This window comes from Tasmannia lanceolata, unplaced genomic scaffold (assembly GCF_043159265.1).
Source record: "Tasmannia lanceolata isolate RefF3 unplaced genomic scaffold, GAP_Taslan_0.1 ptg000006l, whole genome shotgun sequence".
In the NCBI taxonomy this organism is placed as follows: domain Eukaryota; kingdom Viridiplantae; phylum Streptophyta; class Magnoliopsida; order Canellales; family Winteraceae; genus Tasmannia; species Tasmannia lanceolata.
Window position 1 is genome coordinate 8053313 of NW_027518683.1, and position 16754 is coordinate 8070066.

General features: G+C 38.0%; 1 protein-coding gene and 1 non-coding gene across 4 annotated transcripts; both read left to right on the forward strand.

Annotated features, from left to right (window-relative positions):
* Positions 1-406: 406 nt before the first annotated feature.
* TRNAT-AGU (transfer RNA threonine (anticodon AGU)) lies at positions 407-480 on the forward strand. Its single transcript has one exon. It is a non-coding gene; the product is annotated as a tRNA-Thr (tRNA).
* A 1557-nt stretch (positions 481-2037) lies between these two features.
* Positions 2038-13297, forward strand: LOC143879525 (uncharacterized). 3 transcript variants are annotated; one of them, XM_077381959.1, is made up of 4 exons: positions 2038-2289; positions 5571-5638; positions 9734-10519; positions 12033-13297. In XM_077381959.1, the coding sequence occupies exons 2-4, from the start codon at positions 5573-5575 to the stop codon at positions 13047-13049; spliced, it is 1869 nt and encodes a 622-aa protein (XP_077238074.1). In that variant the 5' UTR covers positions 2038-2289; positions 5571-5572; the 3' UTR covers positions 13050-13297. The 3 variants fall into 3 exon arrangements, with proteins under 3 accessions (XP_077238074.1, XP_077238072.1, XP_077238073.1); XM_077381957.1 differs by having other exon boundaries at positions 2040-2289; positions 5571-5806; XM_077381958.1 differs by having other exon boundaries at positions 2048-2289; positions 5571-5806; positions 12090-13297.
* The last annotated feature ends 3457 nt before the right edge of the window (positions 13298-16754 follow it).

A 16754-nucleotide genomic window follows, 5' to 3' on the forward strand; every position in this document is an offset into this window, starting at 1 on the left:
TTGAGAGTGGTGATAGTAAAAGGTTATAAAGTCTCTTTCAAAAGCCAACTTCATTTAATCTATTCACCTTCAGGGAGAGACCCACTTGTGTTTAGTTGGGAGCCTTTGAAATAGAGACCCACTTCACCTTCAGGGAGAGAGACCCACTTGTGTTTAGTTGGGAGCCTTTGAAATATTCAAATGGGTCCCATCATTTACAACAATGAGAGGTCCATGTTGATCGTTAAGATTCAATCCAACGCCCATCATTGGCATAATTACTCTGATAGGAAACAAATTATCATTATGCTATTGATATCTAAGGGATCTCATTTAGCAAAATTACACTACAAGAAAAAGGGCAATAGTGGCCATTTGATCTTTAATTATGTTGATATTCGGATTTAAGATATTTATATTCGTAGCTGCTTTCATAGCTCAGTTGGTTAGAGCACCCGTTTAGTAAGCGGGAGGTCTTGAGTTCAACTCTCAATGAAAGCAAATTTTTGTTTCCCACACCTTTAACCCGCAGTTCCCATTTGGGTCATCACTGCCACCCCTAAATTGCATGCAAAAAATCAACGGCTGAAAAACATTTTATTCATCATGCTTGATCAAAGGTCTGCAATCATCTGATTAATGTGGGAGGGACTGATAGCAATACGTTGTATTTATGCTGGCCAACTATATACAAGGACCAGATAACCCTGTAAGTGGATGATTTTATGACATAATTTTTTAAGAAATTTATGGGCATTGATAAATCATAAATATCGAACATTTTGGCGGATAAACCTTAGAAATCAGGAGATAAATTGGAATATCAGCGGCTAAAAACTGCCACCATTGGTTGTAGTAGATCACCAGCGATGAGTTCTGTAAATATTAGTTTTTATTAGTCGATCTAATCGATAAATCAGATACATATAGGCCATCATCTAAGGTTTAATTCTAGAAAAAATTTCGCATTTGTGACTAAAGGTTATCAATCCTGATAAAGAAAATGAACAATTAGAGAAAGCCTGGAGATCTCTGTGGGGTTTTTTGAATCATCTGGCCGGACTAAGACCAATAAGTTGTATTTATGATGGCCAACTATATACATGGACAGAGGATGATTTTATAACTTTTATAATTTTTGAAAAAAAATCTGGGCATTGATAGACCTTAGGAAGATCGAAAAATCCAGCTGATAAACCTTAGATATTAGATATATCAGGAGATAAATTGGGATATCAGCCCTTAAAAAACTGCCACTGAGCATTTCGGTTGTTGTAGATCACCATCGATGAGATTTTGTAAATATGAATTTTTATTAGTCGATCTAATGATAATTCAGAGACATATAGGCCATTATCAAAGGTTTCATTCTAGCAAAATTTCGCATTTTGTGAACGGGGATCTTTGTGTTGTTTCCGAGGTTTTAAATTTCGGTTTCGGGGTATATGTCGGTCCCCACTGAAACCAAAATTTCAGCCGAAATCCGGTAAAGGGCCTCTAAATTTGGGTTTTTTGGGCGGTAATTTCGGCTGAAATTTGGTAGTGGATTAAAAAGTCAATATTTTTTTCACCGAAATTTGGTACATTTTGCCGATTTCGGATTTTGGCCACTTCGGCTGATTTGATTTTAGCTCTCCACTGTAAAGTGCATGGGCTGATTTGATTTTAGGCAATGGATTTAGTGGCTGCACAGGTGAAATCCACTCATTAAGAATTATCCATATGCAATGTTTCACATTCAATAATGTAAAAGTACATATTATTAAATGATAAGATTGGTGATTGATAGTCCCAAAGCAAGGCCTATTAGCAGGTATGAGTTTTTATACATAAGGTATTAAGGTGTATGTCAGTATGTGCCTGCATATATAAAAGTAGCGGCACATTTGTCATTGAAAATACCAAGCCTTGAAAAAGTGGGCTGTCAGGGACATTCCTAACACGGCCGTGTCTTCCTTTTACAGAACTTATATCTTCTCATTCCTTCGGACAGAATCTTGGTTGGTCCGAAAAAATCCATTTTATCAGCCTATGAAAAAATCTCACGACAAAAATAATATAAAATACCTCTCTCACCCAATCATCTCTCTTCCTCTGATCTCCTCTAACGTCACTTCCACGTGGCGCTTCTCTAACTGGTCAGAACCTAGGGCAAAAACTCTCTCACCTGAATAAATACAAAAATCTCCTTAATTCAGATGAAACATCGCTTTCTCTCATTCCCTTCTCATCTCTCCCTCGTTTCTAACAAAAATCTGAAACTTCGAATCTCGCTACTACGGATTATCGCCTCTCAGATCTAGGTCTTCGGTATGTTTTTTTTTTTTTTTTTTCTTCTCAATTTCTATTTTTCTGTTTTTGAATACAATGGATGGATTTGTGGTTTTCTCAATTGGGATAGATTTGATGTTTGGGTGCTCAATGTACGGGTTCTCTGTCTGTGAATGCTGATCCGCAATCTAAACATAGTGTTAATTGATTTATTCACACAATATTCAGATTTATATTCGTATTTTACCAATTTAGATGTCGATTTTTCATTACGACGATTGCCTAACAATTAATTTGAATTTCAATGTGCCTCAATATCATTTGATCGCTGCATGACCTGCAATTGCTATCTTCATCATTAATTATTGTGAAATTATTATATATCATGCTCTTTTTTCATTTCTTCTAACATCAAATCTCAAAGGGTCGGGATGTATTCACGAGCAGCCAAACTCAATTTATAGGGGGAACAATCCATCTACATAACACAAAATCCATTATTTCATTTTTCTCATTGTTTTTCCAACAATCGAACATTACATACCTTAAACAAGACCAAAGAACTTCAAAATATCATCTTAAACCTCCATAAAACCAGAGATTTGTTTAATTTTTTGGAAAAAAATAACTTCTTTTTTCCATTTTGGGCTACATAAGTCATTTCAGGTAGACCAAAGCCTAACAACAATGGGACGAGAACTGGGGTCATCCCTCACAATGTGGGGTCCCCTCTACGACTAAAACATCACAATGATGGATGCCTGCTCCATAAATCGAGAGCTTTCCATGCGTATAATCCTCTCTCCAAGCTGTAGGGGTTGTTGGTACACCTGCTATTGTCAACCATAAGGAGATGTTGCAAGTGCCGAGTTCGAGTTCAATCATATGGTTGATTTCAAGCCTTAGGAGAAAGGGCCCAGTTTTATGACAAGGAAATAGAATGCAGAATCAGAGAACAGAGGAGCTTTACCATGACTAAAGAAAAGAAGAAGAAGATGAGGAGTTTAGGGCCTAAAATTATGGTACCTGTTACGCTTATTTTTTTTCATACCCCTATTAGTTACACACTTAGAATTAATATGTTCCCCTAATACAATAACTACAACACACAGTACGACCTACATTTGTAGAGCCATGACCCATGTTGAAGGATATGTACTCCCAACACCCAGTTTATGTAGTTAGGGCAAGCATTGCGAAAGTAAACCAGTATGGAGTGTTGAATCAACCTGCGTTAATATCTCTTGTGACAGTAGTAGATTGTGGAATGAAGCCATAACTCCCATACATTGGAAAGAACGGCCATCAACTCATCTGCCAACTCAATTGTTTCCAAGGAATTCAGCTAGAGCAGGAAGGGACTCATCAAGGATGTTCCAGAACATTCCAACCTAATGCTAAGGCTGATATTTGTCGTTTCTAAGAAGAAACTTAAATTTGTCAAATTCTAAAGTAACGAGTTGTGAAGAATGTGAAGTAGAATTGTAGATTGCCTCGTCCAACAGCAAATTCAATGAGCTGAGCTTCTTTGGTGGATAGATATTTTTTTTGTAAGATATATGATAAGTAGCATTAGAGCAGGAAGAAACTCATCTAGATGTCTCAAAAGTTTGTAAGCTTTATGTTATTGCTGATATATTTTTGTTTCTAAAGAAGAAATTAAATTGATCAAATTCTATTGTAATAAGTTGTGAAAATTTGATAGAACTTTGATATTCATATCACTCAATGGCCAAATCAATGAGCAAAACAGATTTTTTAAAACAAAATATATGGTACTCCGGTCGCATCAGGTTAGTTAGAAACATCCCTTAACCTTTAAAAATGAGCTTGTTAATTGTGGAATGAGGATGCATGAGCTTTATGTTAAGAGCTTGATATCGTTTGATGTCATAGTTTGACATGACAGTAAGCGTGTGTCAGCAATAAATTCAAAGTGTCAGCTAAATCATAGAGGGGTGGGTGTTTGAGGGCTGGTCTGTGCATTCTGGAATCAGAGCTGTTTGGTTAGATACTGCACTATATGTATTGAGGGCTGGTCTGTGCGGAACAAAACTTGGCTCAGGTCGGGGTCTGAGGAACTTTCCTCATACCCCCTATAATAGCAAAGAGTTTGGTGGTGTGGAAATATCAATTCCATTCTTACCTTTTATTTTCAGAAGTAATTTATATTTCCACACCCCTTGCTATTAGACTATTAGCAAGGGGTCTGAGGAAAGTTCCTCAGACGCCGACCTGAGCCAAGTTTCGTTCGTCTGTGCATACTGGAATCAGAGTTGCTTGTTTAGATATTCCACTATATGTAAGGACTACTACCGTCTCAAGAAGAAGCTCATTATGGGAGACATACAAAGACAAAACAAGAAAATATGTGAACCACCAGAAAAAATAAAATGGATGGAAAAGATGAAGGATGGCAAGGGGAAAGAAAGTTTTAGGTGGGCACCATGGGATCCTAATGGAAAATGCTAATCTTATCTATGGTAGATTTTGCTAGATGGTGGATGACCAACAAGAGATTCGATTGGCCTGGATACATGTGATTGGACATCACTGCCCGAGTTTCTCTGCTATATGAAAGCCTTGAATAATTCTTTGAACTCCTGAAACCACGAAAGGTGATAGGATCTCCTAACTCAGTGATATTATATGCATACTTTCATTTGTACCTACAAAAGTGCCTCATACAAATAAAAATAAATTTCTGTACTTATATCAATGAAAATAGCTAAAAGAAACCAACACAGTATATGACTTATGCTTGATATGCATTTGCTTCTCTTATATTTACTACTTGATTCCTTAATCAACTCAACATTCCAGTTATTCATACAAACACGGCCTATTTGAATATCAGCTCAACATTCCAGTTATTCACGTAAACATGGACTAACCTATTTGAATATACACCACCCTGAACATATTTCCATATGCTAATGCTACGTATTCACTACAAATAGTTGATCCTGAGAGACAAAAAAGGCTTGATAAATATTCTTGTTTCCAAAATTAGGCTTATCTCAATGTTCTTCTCTTTACACTAGAAGTTTACTTTTAGTATGATATTTCTTTCTGAATGTAATCATGGCTGCAAACCTATTGTTTTTCAATTAATATTTTGACTTGAATTCATATTGGGTATTCATTCTGCCTAAATTGCTTTGAGGTAAGTGTTATTGCTTCAGCCTCCCAATATGTACAGGTGGAAAGTCCATAGTTAGTGCCCAACCCTTTCCTTCTAGATCTCGTTTATCTTCAGAAATGTTTATCCTAGCAGTTCTCTTATATATTTTCAATGATTTTGGCTCTTAAAATTCCAGGAATGGAGGTTCTGGAAAGTACCCAGGGTGTCTCATTTTTAGATACGTCAACGGAGGACATGACAGCTGTGAGTTTACCAGCCACCGGCCCAAATAACTTAGATGCCAACATGAAAATTGCTAGCAACGTAATATGTATTTTTAGTTTTGAGGAACAACTGCGAAGTCTATCTAAGGAAAACATGGGTCAAATTAGAAATACAATGATGCAACATGAAGAATTATTCAAGGAACAGGTTCGGAGTCCTCTCCCTGAATTATGAGCTATAATTTTTTACATAGAAGAGTTCTTAAAAACTCGTCTTTCTTTGGATTTTCTTTTTTGTTATTGTTAGGCAAGTGAGGCTGATTTGAATTTCTGTCAAGCATTTGTTTGTCAATTCGACTTGACTCTTTGAAAGCTTAACAGATATTTTCATCAACCAGCATAGTTTGATAATTGCTTTTATGGTGTGTGGAAAACCTCAATTTTTGCCATTGGACTGAACTAACAGTTATATTAGGAGAGGAGCAATGCACTCTGCTTTCCAGAAAAGTATCAATATTGCTTGGTCACTTCTCATATTACTCCCATTTTTAGGCAAAAGGTTCTAATGTCTGTATTCTTCCATATCGACGCAGTAGCTTTTTTTTAATTTTGACTGTCGTCACGATGTTTATTGAATTGTTCAGAACTCATCTTCAAAGATTACTACTAGATCTTTACTTTTTCATTATGAATAGTTGAAGTTTTGTAAGGAATCTGTGTATTCATTTAGAGAAAATAAACATAATATATGTGCTCATTGGAAGGAAAACAAGCTATCTCCATTTTAGTAGAACATTACTAGACAATGATGTTGGAGAGCAAAACATGGCCTCAAATCAAACTATTAATGCCCAAGTGTGAGTCCTTGCAGAAGATTCTGCGCTAGTGGTGTGTTTGGAGGATTCAAAAAAAGAGCGGCCTAGTGCACGAGGCTCCCGCCATTGCAGGGTCTGGGGAGGGCTAGATGTACGCAGCCTTACCCTTGCTTTGCAGAGAGGCTGTTACCGTGACTCTAACTGGTGGTCAAAATGGAGCAACCTTAGCGTTTGGAGGATTAACCAATGGCAAATTTTACCATTAAAAAAAACCAATGGCAAATTTTACCAATTTCCTACATGCTCTAGTGGTACAGGCAATGAGTACTCTGTTGCCTTGAGGTGTAGGGTTCACAACTGGTACAAAGAGAATCAAAACCAATGGCAAATTTTCCATTTCAAGTTCTACACGCTTGCACTAGCGACAGCATGAGTTGGTTGGATCAAGAGAAGGTGCGTGCAAGCCGTGGTGGACTGGGAGACGCCACGCACATGGTCTAAGTAACTATTTGGTGGGCATTGTTGCACAAACATGAACCCATACACATCAAGCTGAGCTAGTGGTCTGCTCATATTGACTAGTAATGACATTATATGCACCAATGGTTAAAAACACGGGCTCGAAGAGAATACGATCAAGGTAAAAATGAGTCAACTCCGTAAGTCAATGATGTTAGATGATGTACAATGTCAACTTTTAAATAACTTGTGCGAGTGAAGAAGCTTTTGATTGACTTGTTTGGGTGAAAATTGGACTTGGATAAGAATTCAGCATAGGTAAAAGGGAGTCGACTAGGGCAAGTCAACGATTGACTTGGAGAGTTTTTAATAGCGGCAGGCACCAATAGCTCTCCTGTTTTTAGTACCTATTTATAGTTATACATACTTGAGGACTCTTCAGTCTTTTCTAGATATTATTTATCACCTTTTAGCCTTCATACAATTACAAGAACTGGTAAAGTATATCCTTTGATACACAACAAAAGAAACAAAGAAGAAAGCCATCATAATAAGCATATAAACAATTTATATATAAGAATCATTATGGATAAATTCTTTTATTAGTTTGTTCTCTTATCGTCTAAGTGAGTGGATTGGTTGTCACACCCCAGATTGGAGGTTGTCGAAGATTCTGGCTCCGCCCTGGGTTGTTGCATTTTTTCTAGATGACATGCTTGGATAAGATTCTTACAATTGACCATTTGCGGAATCAAAAAAGGATCATTATTAATATGTGCGGTCTATTTGGTTGGGTGGAGGAGATGGTGGATCATATTTTTATCCACTATAGTTTTGTTGTTAAGGTGTGTTAGGTTTTTCCTTTGCATATTGATGAGTCAATTGGCTCTTGAGAGACAGTAGAAGCCACCAAACGGCAATTGAATTCTCCTTTTATAATACTAGGGAGCTCGATTCTAACCTAAGTTGAATGTTTCTTTCATCCACAAATTTGTGAGCTTGGAGGAGAGCTATCGTTTCAAGGAGAGAGATTGGAGCCGGCTTGACAATATACATGAATGCAAGAGAAGACAGAGATTGTGATACCTATAGAATAGCTAACAAATCCTACAATTCCTCCTTTGTTGTCAACAAGGGAAGCATCTTTATTTACTTTGATCCAATTGGAAAGCTGTCCTATCCAAAGAAATAATTTGAATGTCTTCTCATTAGGGATGAATCCCCCCCCCCCCTGTCTCTCTCTCTCTCTCCTCTTCAATCCCAAGATGAGTGAGAATGACTGCGTTTGTTTCATTATCTTCACCTTCTAAATTTAGGAACCAAATCCCATGGTAGATATCATGGAGAACATAGGACAGGAAAACATCCTCTTGTTTTTTCCTTTCTATTGAAACTCCCAATAATTTCTTTCTATCCAAATGTCAGTGACAAAAAGGTAAATTTTAAACAGTGGAAACTTGACCGACCACCTATTGGGTTGTTGAGAATCAATTTCAAATGCTTAATGATGAGATTTTGGAGGCACATCCCATAGTTCTTCGGCCTTTTATCTTATTATTTTTTGTTTTAGCCTTTCAACATCTAGTTTGGGACAAAGGCTTAGCTGAGTTGAGTTGAGCCTTTCAACAACCAGCCAATTGGATGGTGGCTTTAAGAGGCTTTAACAAAAATGGACCTGCACTTAGGCCTTGCATGAAACCTCAAAAAGTGCAAAATGTGATAAAAGGGAGTTCTAAGTATAAAGGTCAAATGTTTGCCTTACCTGAAACCTCAAGAAGTCAAATATTTTCTAAAGGATTCATTAGCCGACATCAACTAGTTTGGGACAAAGGCTTAGTTGAGTTGAGTTGAGCCTTTCAACATCCAGCCAAGTGGATGGTGGCTTTAAGAGGCTTTAACAAAAATGGACCTGCACTTAGGCCTTGTATGAAACCTCAAAAAGTGCAAAATGTGATAAAAGGGAGTTCTAAGTATAAAGGTCAAATGTTTGCCTTACCTGAAACCTCAAGAAGTCAAATATTTGTGAGTTTGAGTGAAGGATGTATTCATCCGATACCTCATGTCTGCTTTAACCAACTTTGTGGATCGCAATAAAGTTGGATCTAGCTACAATAAAAGGGATAGTACTAAAAACATAGAAGTTTAATATTCCTGGTTTCTGTAATTCCTTTCTCACTATGCACACCATACTTCTATATATATAACGTTCACATTACTTCAAATGAGTATGTTAGTTCTTTTTCCAGTTCCAATTTATAAGGTCTGTCTCCGTATTAACTGGATCCTGTTATTTTCGTACTAAACAACTTCTACTTAATTATTTCTGTCCAGGCTTGTGTGTTCTGCCAGCTTCTGCCAAAAACTAGGTTAACATTGACTGGGCTTTCCAGTGTTGGCATGATCAAATTGTCTTGTTACAAGTTTAAACCTATTTTTTAAAAATGTTTGTGGATGTTTTTGTTTGCAATTATTAGCTTCTTTTGTTTGAGTCTGACAGTTTATAAATTGGTGAAACTCACACATATTGGGTGCATTTGGATTGCTGGAATCAGAAATTGGGGTCGTCGTTCCCTTTCTGATTCTGCTTGAATCAGAATACCGCCTTCTTGGGCGGGAAACAGATCGTGGTGCCATAAATTTCTACCCACCCACCCACTCACCCCCATACACAGGGTTCAATTCCCCCTCCATATTCATTTATTTGAACCAAATGCAGGAATCAGGCAGAATGAGAATATGATGCTGATTCTGATTCCGGCAATCCAAATGCACTTACTTACATTTTCATTAGGCTTTTTATCAAATATTTAATATTCTCTCATATATTCTGACAAGATACATCATACATCTGTCTCCATCAGGTCCAGGCTCTGCACAGACTGTACAATGCCCAAAAGTCAGCAATGCAAGAAATAAGCAAAATGATACGTTGTCCAGGTCAACTTTTGGCATCTAACTTTGGCATCAATGAAGTTTGTGATGGTCAACTTCATAGCTCTTTTGTGGAAAGGAAACCTTTAAAGGCAGATTATTTTACTGCTCAAAATTATTATATGGATAAATCACATCCATATGAAAGCTTTTCCATGCATACCATTTGTGCAGTCAAGGAGTTTACAAGAAAGAGTCCTAAAAGTGCTCATATGGATGACAAAGAACTCAAGACTTTGCCAAATGATCGTAATAAACTGAGGAGAAAAATAGATCTAGAGCGTCCCCCAGAAGAGTATATGGATGAATCTGATTACCAGATGGACACAGACAATTTTGACATATCAGATGCTAAAACCAGTCTGTTGGGAAGAACTCAACACGCAGTCGAGGGTCCACCCTTGGGATGCAATCAATCTGTTGTTCGAATAGGTTCTCCAAGTTTGAAGAGGAGAGATTCAGGACTCAATTTTATAACACTATCTGAAACCCAGGATACTCATCAAGCTTGCCATCAAGATTTAGAAAGTAAGATTGACGCAGATTATGTCAAAAAGTGCACTGCAGGCATTCAGAATCTACAAAAAGCTTTGGAGCACAACATGTTGCAGGATTTTCCATGGAATCATCTTCCTGCAGTTGGAAACTGTTCTGTTTGTGTGGAATCTAAAGCTTCCCCTGACCAGAATGTTGAAAAGCCTTCATGGATGCTTCAGGTTATACCTTATCTCATTTTCGTTTCAGTGTGTCCTCTGAACTAAAAGAATAGTCAATCTAGTTTGCATGAAACTTTCTATTACCACTGAAAGGTACAAGTACTCAATGGTTGCAGGAAATTACCATGTTACACAGAATTATGGAAACACTTTATTTTATTTCTTTTGTTTTCTGCATGGGAAAAGTGGAATCCAACCTGTCTCCATGTTGTGACCCTTAGGGGACAGATCTTGACCCCTAGGGAAACCAGCTACTTTTTGATGGTTTGTTGAAGTTTTCCCACATGCTTTCTGATGTCAGTTTAGAAGCCAATTAAAGGCTTCCCTGGGAGCCTTCGATTCCCGCTTTCGATTCCTGTTTCGATTCCCGCTTTGGAAACCTTGGTTCAGATGCTGTTGTTAATGCTTCTAGCCATTATAGTGTTCTGTGGGCAGTTTAGCCATTTTAAGCAGAAAGGCCATTCTACATGATGCACCTTTTTCTTTCTTTTCTTTTCTTTTCTTTTTTTTTTGAATGATATGATGCACAGTTTTCTTATCCTCTTAAATGGAGTAATAATTTAATTTCTTAATTAATTTAGTAATGACACCAGGGAGCGCTGTTCAAAATAATACCGTTAGGGATGACTTACTGGGATTCTGCAAATTATGGTCTTCTTTTTCACAAGTTATCACGATATCAAAGCGGGAATTCACCCTAGATTTGGTTTTCCAACACTTTTTTCAAATATCAAATCAGAAACGATAGTGAGGAATTCAGAAGCTTCAGTTAAAGACATGATCATTGCAGGACCCACTTTTTGATTTTACATCCAGTCGGTCATATGCCATACCTATCTGAGAATATAATATTATTGAACCCATTTTATCTTTAAAATTTGCTATCTGCTTCAAGTTCAGGTATTTTTATCATTTGCCAGATTGATAAATTCGTTAGATTTAAATTCTATTAGGCCACGGTTGGATACCTCATATTTTTGTATTTGTATTTGGATTTGGATTTGAGTTTTGGATACAAAATACATCAATCATCCTCATGCTCATGTTGTATGAGGGAGGGAGGGAGGGAGGTCTCGCTGCTGCTGCGGCAAGGTCGAGGAGCAGCGAGGGTGAAGGTAATTGCCACAAATATCGATTTCCAAATAATGTCTTGCAGAAAAGATTTGAAAATCCGATTTATTTTTTTTCACTGTTGCAGCTGATTTGGAAATCTGAGGATCTGATCCAGTTCCAAATCTCAACTGCAAATGTGAGAAATCCAAATCTAAATCTTGTGGGTATCCAAACGTGGCCTAAGCTCATTTGGTGGAAGCATTATGCGTTTTCTTTTCTTTTTTGAAATGGTACTTTAAAAAAAAAGTGGCGGTTCAATTGTGTCCAGAACTGAGGGCATGTTGGTGGAAATGTTATGCTAATGCAGATTTTATTGTGTGTTGGTGGAAGCGTTATGCTAATGCAGATTTTATTGTCACTTGTCTTGCAGTCATTAAATTCCTGTTTCTTGCTTCTCTAGGAACTTTCCATACATGCAAATGCTGATGCAAAGTTCATGGCCGGGTTCCTCTTGCAGGGTTCACTACCATTTGCTGCACAAAGGGTGAAGTGCACACATAATTCAGATTTCCTTGATTCTGAGCAACTGCAAGTAAAAGGTAGTCTGTCACCAGAGAATGCCTGCTTTACTAGTTCAACCCACACATACCAGTCTCTAGAAAGCGGCAGTAAGATTTCTGTACCTCATTCGAAATTGGACCAACAGCTACAACAAGATTCAGATGCATTCTTTCCATCCAATGGGGTCTTGTTTTCTACACATCCTGTCATTTTCCCTCAAGCTTCTGCAACCCATAAATCTGTAGAGTCTGATATAAGAAGTATTCCAGGGTTAACTCTTCCAGAAAATAACTCACTTTCAGATAAGCACAGCTCATACTCTTGGGGTTCAAGCTGTCAAACAGGTGAGGCTGACGTCAATGAGAACCCAAATTGCTCAGGTCAGGGAAGCAATAGCCCGACATCCGAAGGTATAAAAGTTTGCAGGGATGTCTGTCTTAGTAGTGACACTGCCAAGAATGTCAAATGTGGTACAAATTGTGGGCCACTCCCGATGAGCCATGGCGAGGGAAAAATGCAATCGGAACATAAAGAAACACCCCAATTTACCGATGTTATTATCAAACCTTCTCCAACTGAGACAAATCAGAAAGAACCTATTGTTGCAGAACTGAATAAAGAAGAGCCCGAAAATGTTTCAACTTTGGACGAAGCTTGTGAGACCATTGCAGCAAAGATATTGCTTAGTTTTGCACCCTGCAGATCACTGAGTGATCCCAAGTGGCGTCGCTTTCAGACTTGGAAAGAGGCAGAGTCAAGCCATTCTAGTAGAGATAGTACAGGCCATGGCAAGAAGCAGAACCAGTGTACAAGAAGAATCCTGAATTTTAGCAATCGGGTTGGTGTAGATGAAGCTGTAAAATGGACAAAATCTGTCCGTGGAAGGAGGAGAAGGAACACAAGACGACAACGTTAAGCACCAAATGCGAGATTCAGCGTGTGTGAGAAGATGGAAAAGAGAATAGCCTGTTAATTGAACAAATGTAGCTTTTTTTCCCTTTCTTGTCTTTTTATTTTGAATGGCAGCTTCTTTTTTTATCTTTTCTTAATCTGAACCAAATGCTTTTTTGTTGAGATCCACTTGAAAGGAGAATTGTGTAAAGTGATAATAACATAAAATTGTAGAAGTTATACTGTAAAGGGTCTGCTGCTGAAGTTTGTTTCCTTTGTGAGTTTTGTTACTTCTTCAGTGTCAAGGGAAGCATTTCAAAGTGAGTGAAACTCTAGCTAAATTCTACCTTTTTCTCTTTATTCATGAGGATTTTTTTTTTGGAAAGGTATTATTCATGAGGATTTAGAAACTGTTGATAATCTGGACAGAATCAAAGGAGACGGGAAGTATTTTAAACTACGTGAATTGGATTGGACAGAATGAGAATTCCTAAATTTTCATATGGATAGTCTGGTAGCTGATCTGAATAATCTACCAGGCCAATATTAACGTCTTGTAAATTGTAATAACGTCAATAAATTCTACATGTCAACAGGTGATACAGCCAAGCATTTAAAAAAATAAATAAAGGTGATACAGCCAACCTTCATTATAGCCTCAACTGATTGACCTCGATTTGCCTTTTTATCTTATAAGGGTCCTTAAAGGAGGTGCCATTAAAAAAAGGGTCCTCAAGGGGGGACAGTATATTGTGTCTCTTACAATGAAATCTCCACATATCAGAGGTACGTGGACTTTTATCAGTGGTTACCAGTATTGTTGGAGGCCCACTTCTTTGATGGTCTAAGTGATCTTTTGCTTGGTCCTGGTGTTAAAAGGCCCAAAAGGCTTCACCGCCGTACGATCCTGGCCCGACAATTTGTGAAGGTTTCCCCTCAAAGATAATCCAATGGAGAAACAGGAGATCAATGGCTCATATAAGCAAATACCCACTTGGCCAAGCAAATTGTTGGGCGAAGAATCTTCCAACCTTTGTGATTTGGGTAGAAAATGACTCCATAAATCTTACCATTTTGGAGGTTGAAATTGATCTCCGTTGTGATTTTACCCCATGTTCCAATATTTGAATTTCGAAGTAATTTCTTTGTATTAGTCTTAGAATTTTAATAGAAGTAACTCCACATGATAAAAACAAAAAAAACAAAAAAGTAGAAAAATCCAGCAACTTATAGAAGCACCATACACCAGCTGCAACTTCTATTGCTGGCCTTTGACATTTAAATACTTCCTACTGGAGGGGAGAGGTTGAGGAGCAAAGCGGGTGAAAGAAACTGCCAGTTCTGTGGATTTCCAATTACTTATTTCCTCATCATGTTTGGAAATTTGATTTTTTTCACTGTCCTGATTTGGAAATCAAAGGATTTGACCCGGATCCAAATCACAACACAAAATGGCTGCAAATGTGAGAAATTCAAATCCAAATCAAAATCTTCTCGGCATCCAAACGGGCTCTAACTTTATTCATGAGATTTTCCATTTTACCAAGTTACTAAACTTTTGAGTTTAGTCATCCTAGTATTCAATGTTAATTAACTTCTATGTGAGGAATATGATAACTTGGAAAGTGACAAGCGGAGCAGTTCATTCTTTTTCTTTTCTTTTTTTGTGTCTAAATTTATGGCTGCTTTATCAACTGGACCACAATTATGGTCAGTTCCTGTAGAACTGGGTTGGACCGGACCGATCCAGTTTGTAGAATATGCTTAATTGAACTATTCGGATATGCCTATCATTTCCCTATTGATTGAGCTATTTTTTTTTTATGGTGACCAATTATAATGGATATCATCTTTACTATAAGTTTGTAGCCGGTGGCCTGCCCCTTATGGATATGAAAGATCTACAAAGAAGAGCTTTGCATTATAAATAGCCCGAAGTGCTATTCAACTTCGGTAGTTCTCTGTTATGGTGGCTTAAACGATTCTTTTTATATTAGTTTTTTAGGCCCCATTCGTTTCAGATTGTGACAATCGATGGTGAGGGCCCCAACCGATTATTGGCCCAAAATTATGTTTGAGCCTGTTCGTTTGAGACTGTGGCAACCAATTGTCACACCCGAATCGGATTATTGGAACCAAACTTAATGAAATTTTGGGTCCAATAATCGGATTGGGGGTGGCAATCGGTTGTCATAATCCCAAATGAACAGGATATTTAATTTTGGGCCAATAATCAGTTGAGGGGTCCTCACCATCGTTTGTCACAATCTGAAAGCTGTGGTCACAGAAATTGTCATATATATGTTACGCCGAAGTATTGTCTTTATTTCCATGATGTCGTTTCTCGATAATTCTTTATTGTTATTTCCTTTGTTACTTTTAGTGTCGCTTTTGCCATGTTAGCTTTTGCCATGTTAACGGAAAGCTGTGGTTACCTTGCAGCTGAAGCGCTCGAAGGAGGAGGGACATAGTGAAATGGATCTCCTGTTCAGAAAGGAGGTTTTTGATGAGCTTTACGAGTGGTGCTCTGAAAGTCAGGATGACTTAACGTGAAAATCACTATATTAACATTTCTGAGGATTAGATGATCAGAGCTTGAATGTTTGACTGTTGCTTTAGCTTTTTTTTTTTTTCTGAAATGGATGCTTTAGCTTTTATCAACCGTCCATTTGTAAGACATTAATGGTTCATTGTCCCCACTAGATGGGCTGCACATTAGACATTCCTAGATCAAATTGTTCAACCAATTTACACGATAGAAGGGTTCTGGATCCCACAAACACCAGGTGAGTAGGCTCAGATAATCATGTTTCTGGGAGCACTGATGAAGGGTATTTTAGTCATTCAATCCGAACTGAGTAGTGCACCAGCCACTGCTGAGTAATATACCTCTCTGACTTCACTTTCATTAAACAAATTCACAGAATCTTTGTAATGTAGTAGAAGGGATTTGCTAGGGACAATCGTAGGGGGGCATTTTGCGACCGGCTGTTGCATGTGAGAGCAGCAGCGTCCGCTTAAGTTAAATGAATGAGACGTAAGCCCTTGTGGCTGTGAAATGCCTTTCTGCGATAGTCCCTAGCAAATTATAAAGGGTCAAGGGGTAGATTCATTATTAGATTATGGTGTCGCCGCAGTAAGACAGTGGGTGTAATCATTTACGCAATGAGATATCATCGCTTAGAGGAGTTCTCATTTGATTTTGTTCAAAGAGAACAAATAAGTGGTGATCACTGTTAACAATTGGCTTTTGGGTGACAAAAAAAAGACTTGTGTGGACAATCAAGACTGCTGATCCTGATGCGGGGAGCTAGTAATTAAATTAAAGCCAAAAAAGTCACGACTAACCAAACCGGATAAGTGAAGTTGATGGGGATGGGTTATAAGGGAGTGGGCACGCTCCCTCTTATCCCTAGCTTTTAGGGGTGAGTTCTACCCGGTTAAATTCCCAACACTCCTGAGGCCAGCGCACATGTATCTGGTGCGTATTGGGTGCGGGTGCGCCCGGTTCACTGGTATGCACCTAAACAACATGTGGAAAATACACGCCCCTGATGCGTACAGGTACGCACCCATTCTCACTTTTCAGTAGATTTTGTCTTATTCAATTAAGGTGGTTGGTCTCTCATGCAAAAGTTGGTTGTGAAATGGCATTTCTGCCAAATTGGCTAGCAAATCCGATCATAAGTTTGAGTCCAATAATTTGTTTGGGGCTCACATCTGTTGGGAG